This window comes from Cannabis sativa, chromosome 6 (assembly GCF_029168945.1).
Source record: "Cannabis sativa cultivar Pink pepper isolate KNU-18-1 chromosome 6, ASM2916894v1, whole genome shotgun sequence".
Lineage (NCBI taxonomy): Eukaryota > Viridiplantae > Streptophyta > Magnoliopsida > Rosales > Cannabaceae > Cannabis > Cannabis sativa.
Window position 1 is genome coordinate 66,279,252 of NC_083606.1, and position 7,151 is coordinate 66,286,402.

General features: G+C 29.5%; 1 protein-coding gene across 1 annotated transcript; it reads left to right on the forward strand.

Annotated features, from left to right (window-relative positions):
• The first annotated feature begins 4,951 nt into the window (after positions 1–4,951).
• LOC115695427 (uncharacterized) lies at positions 4,952–5,678 on the forward strand. Its single transcript, XM_030622492.2, has one exon. It carries the CDS (start codon positions 4,995–4,997, stop codon positions 5,676–5,678), a length of 684 nt encoding a protein of 227 aa, XP_030478352.2. The 5' UTR covers positions 4,952–4,994.
• The last annotated feature ends 1,473 nt before the right edge of the window (positions 5,679–7,151 follow it).

A 7,151-nucleotide genomic window follows, 5' to 3' on the forward strand; every position in this document is an offset into this window, starting at 1 on the left:
AAATAAAAAGAAAACAATGATTTTTACTCGATTAAATATCAAATCTGTGAAATAAAAAAATATATTTATTTTCACTCGTAACTTCAAAAGTACATGTTTTTGAACTATTCCAATATCTCCACTCAAATTCCAATTACATTCGTTAATTCTCACCCGTTAAGATTATGTCCAATATATAGGTTATCATCTACAAATTTCCAAGTAATAAGAAATTAAATTAAAACAAGTACATATCTCAACAGTAAAAAAAAATGATTCCATGAATTGGAAGTGATGGAAGAATTCAAAGAAAGAATAGTTGAAGTGGTAGTACATGTCGCAAAGGTAAAGGAAGATACATAAATGGAAGACAGTTTGAATGAAACCACATCAGTACGTGGCACTTGTGTAAAAAAAATAAACTTAAAAGTTTTTTTTTTTTTTGAATGGAAATGGAGCAAATCGCATCAACTATTACAATATTTAAAAGGTCCGACGGAGCACGCACAACTAAGGGCCTTTATCTTTAGTTTTTAGGCCAGTTTGTCTTCGGATTTTATTAAAATTCGCAACTGAAGTCATTTGAGGCGATGACATATGTTTTATAATACCGAAAACGAAAGTGGGGCTACGTCTTCGGTTACTATATAAAAACCAAAGACATAGGTCGTTTTTATCTTCGGTTTTTATGAAATAACCAAAGATAAAAGTAGAGAAAAGTAACCTATCTCTTCGGTTTTCATATGAAAACCGAAGAGATAGATTACTTTTCTCTTCGAATATCCGAAGAGAAAAAGGACTTATATATCTTCAGTTATTGTATAAAAAACGAAGACGTAGGATCTACCTGTTTAAATTATGCTCAACTACGTATTCGGTTATTATTTAAATACTTTTAAATATGTACTAATTTTTTATTTAATATATATTAATTTTTTTCAAAAACAATTATAAACTAATTATAAAAATAAATATTTTTTTTTGAAATAAATATTATTTTAATTATATAATAAAATTAAGTACAAAAGACATTCTAATTATATTATGATAAAGTTAAAGTATACATTACAAAATATGCTAGGTCCTTACTAATCAAAACAGTACACAAAATAAGTATTGCCTAAAATTAAAAGTCTAAAGCTAACTAATACAAGTATCGTGTCAATTTCGATAACCATTGATGTTGCAGTGGTAGCAACATCGTCTCCACATCGTATGTGTCCTTCATTCCAAACTGTAAAATTAAAGTGTAAATTAGTTATATGTATCACTTATTTATAAGCATAGTATCCTATTTAAGGGTATATATAAATGAACTAATTATAGCTTAAGTACCTTTTCTTTTACAAGAACGAATGAATTTAAAGCTTTCTTTTTTTTTTTTTTTTTTGAGTGTAGTGTAATGGTATTTTACAATCATATATTAGCTTAATAGCTTAAACGTCTTGGGTTCGAACCCATGACCTCTCCCTTTTTCCCATCCCTCTCTCACCACTAAGCTAGCTTTAGTGGCTTAAAATGAATTTAAAGCTTTCACAATGTCATTAATGTACCTAAGTACATAAAAACCACATTCAATTCCCAATGTTTGTTTTGGACATGCTACAACGGTTACTCCTGGAAATGTTCCAAGTAACTCGTTGGAACCTCCGAGCAGTTCAGATGCCCTAATTAAATTCAATGATTTATATTGATTTAATTAGCAATAGTTGGTATAAATTTAAAGAAAATTAAAATTATAACTTTAAAATGAAAATTGAAAAGTACCTTTTGGAGTGGGAGGTCAATAGTCATCTTAGGGCGTTTATGTCTAAACAAAGGGTCCAAGTGAATGATTTTCCCAGCACAAACGATCTCAAGCATCTAATGATTTCTAATAAGAAATTAATAAGAAAATATTAAGTGTTAATTTAAAAAGAAGAATTAAATTATACTTAAATAGTCCTTAAATAGTACTTGTACACACTTGTAGTTCCACGGTATGAAGAACATATGAGATTTGTTATTCATTGTATTCAACCATTCAACCAATTTGATAACAACTTCTTGGTCGAAAATTCCATCTTCGTCCATGACATTGAGTAGCTCTGGGTCAAAGAAACTTGAAATACTCCCACATATTCGTTAAATCATCCCAAATGCATCTACATAAATTTATCATGGTTAAGTGTTACATTTTAATAAATTGGAAAGAATATTATGTAAAACATACTTAATTCCAAAAATAATTATGTAAAACTTATCTAATTCCAAAGATCATGCATTGACATCCAATAAAATTTAAGGTTCCAACATACTCTACATCCTCTAATGACAAGATAATATGTGTGCGAGGTGGCATGAAAGGATCAGTTGGAACTTCAACAACGCTCCACTTCCCTTTCCTCATAAATTCTTCAACTAAAAAGTGAAGACATACATGTATTTGAGCCCAGATCTCCGGCTTGAATGTTGCATTCTTGTCCACTTGATCTATCCTGACATTTGATTGTGATTTAGCCGAAGACATAGCAGGAAGAGTTGATATCTATTTCCCTTTATTCGGTGATCTGTGAGGGGTTGCTATCTGCTTTCCCTTTGACGATGATCTATTGGTGGATGCAACATCCGAGAATATGGGAACCTACAAAATATGAATTATAACATCAATATACAATAAATATGCATTAATCATATATGACAATAAATAAATAATTTTTACCTTAATCCAAATTTAAAATTAAATGTTTTGGCCAAGAAAGGAATGTGTGTCCTTTGTCTCATGGACATATCGGATATTTTAGTAAAGTTTTGATTATTACGAATTTTTACTTAATTATATATTTATTGTAAAATTCTTTAATTAGCAAAGTTTAGTATAATGATTGAAAAATGCATAGGGCTCGTTTGGAACGTCGTATTAGGTCGTATTGTATTGCATTGTATTGTATTGAATTCGATTGTATATCATATTTTTATATAATATTATATTAAATTTTAATTTATACTAAAATATTATATATTTAGGTGTTTATAAAAGTTAATACCACGTATAGTTTTACATAAAATACTACGTAAAATATAATTTAATATAATACTATACAATACAATACGGTATAATACGACGTACCAAATGAAATGTCTTAAATATTAGAGCATTACAAAGATTCTCTCAACCCTTTTCTATATATTTTTGAATAGTACTGTAGTGCTAGTGCTAAGTTCTAGAGCTAGCTTCATTACACCAAGGGAAACTAAAGAATTAGAACCACATGTGCTATTTATTTTGTGGATCAGAAAAATAGATTTTTCCCAATCATAACATATCAAGTCAAGATATTATATATATTTCTACTTGGGATGGAGGAGGGGGTCTGTTTTGAAATTTCAACCCTTTGAATTAAAAATAATGATTATATATAAAAAAAATGCTTCAATTTCACTTTATAATTCTTTTTTTTTTTTTTTAAATTTTCACCATATAATATAATGTTAAGAAAATAAAGATTTTTCAAATATTATTAATAATAGTAGTTTCTAATTTGTTAGTATAAATAGTTTTCATAATTAATGTTGGTACAAAATATATGGTGTTGTATCCTATCCATGTTCTAGACTTCTAGTACCGCAAATAAATGCAGGTATAACTTAGTTAATGTGTTCTCCTCATTAAACACAATCAAATTGTTTATTTTTATTTTTAGTTTACTTCATATATAAATTTAGGCGGCAGAATATTTATTCAGATATGATAAGGCAAATTAAGAATATAAAATGTTTAAACAATAAAAAATACAAGTTAATTATTGCATTTATTGAAATCACAGCATAATTTTTTATTGCTTACTTTGAGCCTTTATGAAGTAATGATCAGTTAGTGCTTCTATTTTTGGACAATCATAACTATTCAAATTCATGGTTGGAAATTAAGTCCATAAAATGATTATAAGTTGATGGAATTTAGTATATATATTAAATAAATTTGTACATGACGAAAATTAGATTTGATAAATAACAATATATAAATAAATTCAAATTAGAAAGCTTCTGTTTCTATGAGCTTAATTTATTTTTAATAAAATTTATACTAATTATGTTTTAATTAATGATTAATAAATTTTATATCTACGTTATAAGGTCTAACAAACTTTTATTGAATAAATAAAGCATAATACATTATTTTATTCAACTTTATATATATGTGTATAATCAGCATTAAAATTTTAAGGAAGAAATTTACGAATTTAAAACATTATATAGTTTTTTTCAAAGAAAATAAAAGGATTATTGTTATTAAATTATGACAACCCTTTAAAATTACCGAGAGATGAAAAAATAAAAAATAAATAAAAATTGAGAACTGTTTTTAATTGTAACATAAAACTTAATTTATTTTCCTCTTAAAACAAAGAACTCAGAAATTATATATATGTGGTCGCAAGTATTAAGAAAAAACAAATCATTTGGATGAAAAATTAATTATAATTTTTGTGAGAACAACATAAAAAATCATTTTAATTAATCGATCATTATAAAAAAGAAAAAAAAAAGATTTGGAAATCTCTAATAACGTACATGACCCATGCATATAGCAAACTAATTAAAGAAATTACAACATAGAGACAGATGTGTAACTTAATTATGTCCCTATTTCACTTTGCACTACTTCTCCCTTATTAAAGGTCTTGATCTTATTTACACAAATTAGAACTACAAAAAATTTGTACACAAAATTATATAGTTTTCCCTCTTTATTTGAGAATATGGGAAATTTATTGTCTCATGTAGTATCAGGCCTTTTTTTCCTCATGATTGGCTTATGGCATCTCTACAATCACATAAAACTCCATGCTCTTCACCCAAAATCCTACATTGCACTCCCATGGTTTCCCACCTCCAAATCAAAATACCTAGAACTCATCTCCACCATGGTTTTTTGCTCCATCTCGCTATTCGAAGAGCTTTATCTTCGCCCTCACAACCACGAAATTCTAAACCCTAAAGACGGAACACTTCCATACCCCCACCTCGCGTACATGGAGCACAGTTCCATCTTCTTCACCTTCTTCATCTACGCGATGTTTGCCATCATACTCGATTGCCTTAAATCCCCAGTTCGCTACGAGCTAACCCTATTCCTCACCGCCCTAACCTATGCACAATCCTTTGGTGGTTTGCACTTTCACACCGCAGACCACATGGGACCGGAGGGCCAATACCACCTTCTTTTCCAGGTGCTACTCCTTGTAGCTCTCTCAACAGCACTCTTGGGAATCGGGTTTAGAAAGAGTTTTCTCGTCAGTTTTGTGCGGTCGCTCGTTGTGGTTTTCGTAGGAATTTGGGACATTTTCATGGGTGTGATGTTGTGGACACCTTCTTTGTTGGCCAAGGACTGTTTTTTGAGTGTAGATGAAATCACAGGTCAGAAAGTAGTTAGGTGCTCAGGAGAAGAGTCACTTCACCGAGCTAAATCAATTGTTAATCTTCAATTCAGCTGGCTTGTGATTGGAATGGCCATATTTGGGATGTCTCTATACTTGGTTTTGTTCAAGATTTATGATGGAAAAGTTGACTATTTTTCACTAGACATGATGGAAGAGCAAGAGATAGAAGAAAATGAAGAAAAAGACTACGTAAGCTATGATATAGAAGATAACAACAAACCACACAACGTCCAAAAAGTACTTAATGAAATGTTGCCTTATAAATGTACATTATAAACACTAGAAATTATTGTGTAATATTTTCTACAAATTAGTATGATACTTTTATTAATTATTTAATGACTATTACCATTTTATTTCGTTTATATATGTCTATGTGATATTAATTGTGGTTATATAACAAAGAAAGGTTGAGATAATATATAATTTAAATTTAAACTCATTACACATATCTCTCTTATATCGTGTATTTTATATTAAATGTGGTTATATAATATAAAATATTTTTTTTAACATTCCAATTTAAATTCAAACTCACTGTACATATTTAAAAAAATATTTCCATTATTTTTTTTACCCAATCTACACATTTAAAAAAATATCACTCTATTTTTCTTTTTAAACAATTTGTTGTGCAAAACAGAACAATCAATAATTTACAATTCAGTTTACATTACCAACAAATACGCAACACAATCAAAAAAATAATATACCAAGAGATTTCAAGATTCAAGTAATGAATTCAGTAAGAGAGAAAAGAATATAACACCAGGTTTAACGACTTTGAGTCATATGTAATGCCCTACTGTTTAGGCACGCTACACTGACTTAGTTACTGTACTCACCTTTACTAATCAAAATATTTCTCAAAAAACGTGTTGAATTTATACTTCTTATTTAAACTTAAACTTTTATAACTATATACTTATATTCATACACAAAGTCAGATTCCCGCTTTTAAAAAGATATGTTCGTATTCAAAATCCACTTTACAAAAATATCGCCCAGCGACTACAAAATAAAGCCGAAGTTGTCCCGAGACTGAATTCTTCAGTCGAACCATCTTGACATGTATAATTATCTCCGAGCTCTAGACTCACTGCTGCTAAGCCTTAGCCTTTCCTTCACCTAGATATGCAAACAATATCTGTGAGTCGACAAACTCAGTAAGAAAAGCATACAACACATAAATAATACATTATCGACTTGTATTTAGGCACCCATACATCTATTCACAAGGCTTAACAGATGATTAAGAATGTTCTTAACAGAAGTACAACCTGATTTGTAATGCATGCACTAAGTACCGCTACTGTACTAGTGTTGGTAAGGTTGAATCGTACCCTGAGTACTACTGAGTGTTGTACCACATACACTACGTACTTAACCGTACTAGTGTAGGTAACACCGAATCGTACCATTTGAACTTCATATACTATACTAATGCACTCAGTGTCACTACCGTACTAGTGTTGGTAACATATGAATCATATAAACAGCATGCAATAATACACATACACATATACATAAATATATATTCTATGCTAATCTTACCTCGTTAGTGTGCCGGTGAACTTGCATAGAAAATTATACGCTGAACGGAGGCCCTATATCACAATCACTTAAAATGGATAAAAAAATATTCTAAAACCTTTTTAGGGACCTAAACTCAAAACTAAGAGTTTTCTTATCGATAAATAGTATGCTAAAGTCCTAAATATCGAGAAAACACGAGAGAACTGCCTGAAA

What these genes read in the sequence shown, in the direction of transcription:
- LOC115695427 (XM_030622492.2), top strand. Translation starts at nt 4,995, where the DNA reads ATGGAGCACAGTTCCATCTTCTTCACCTTCTTCATCTACGCGATGTTT.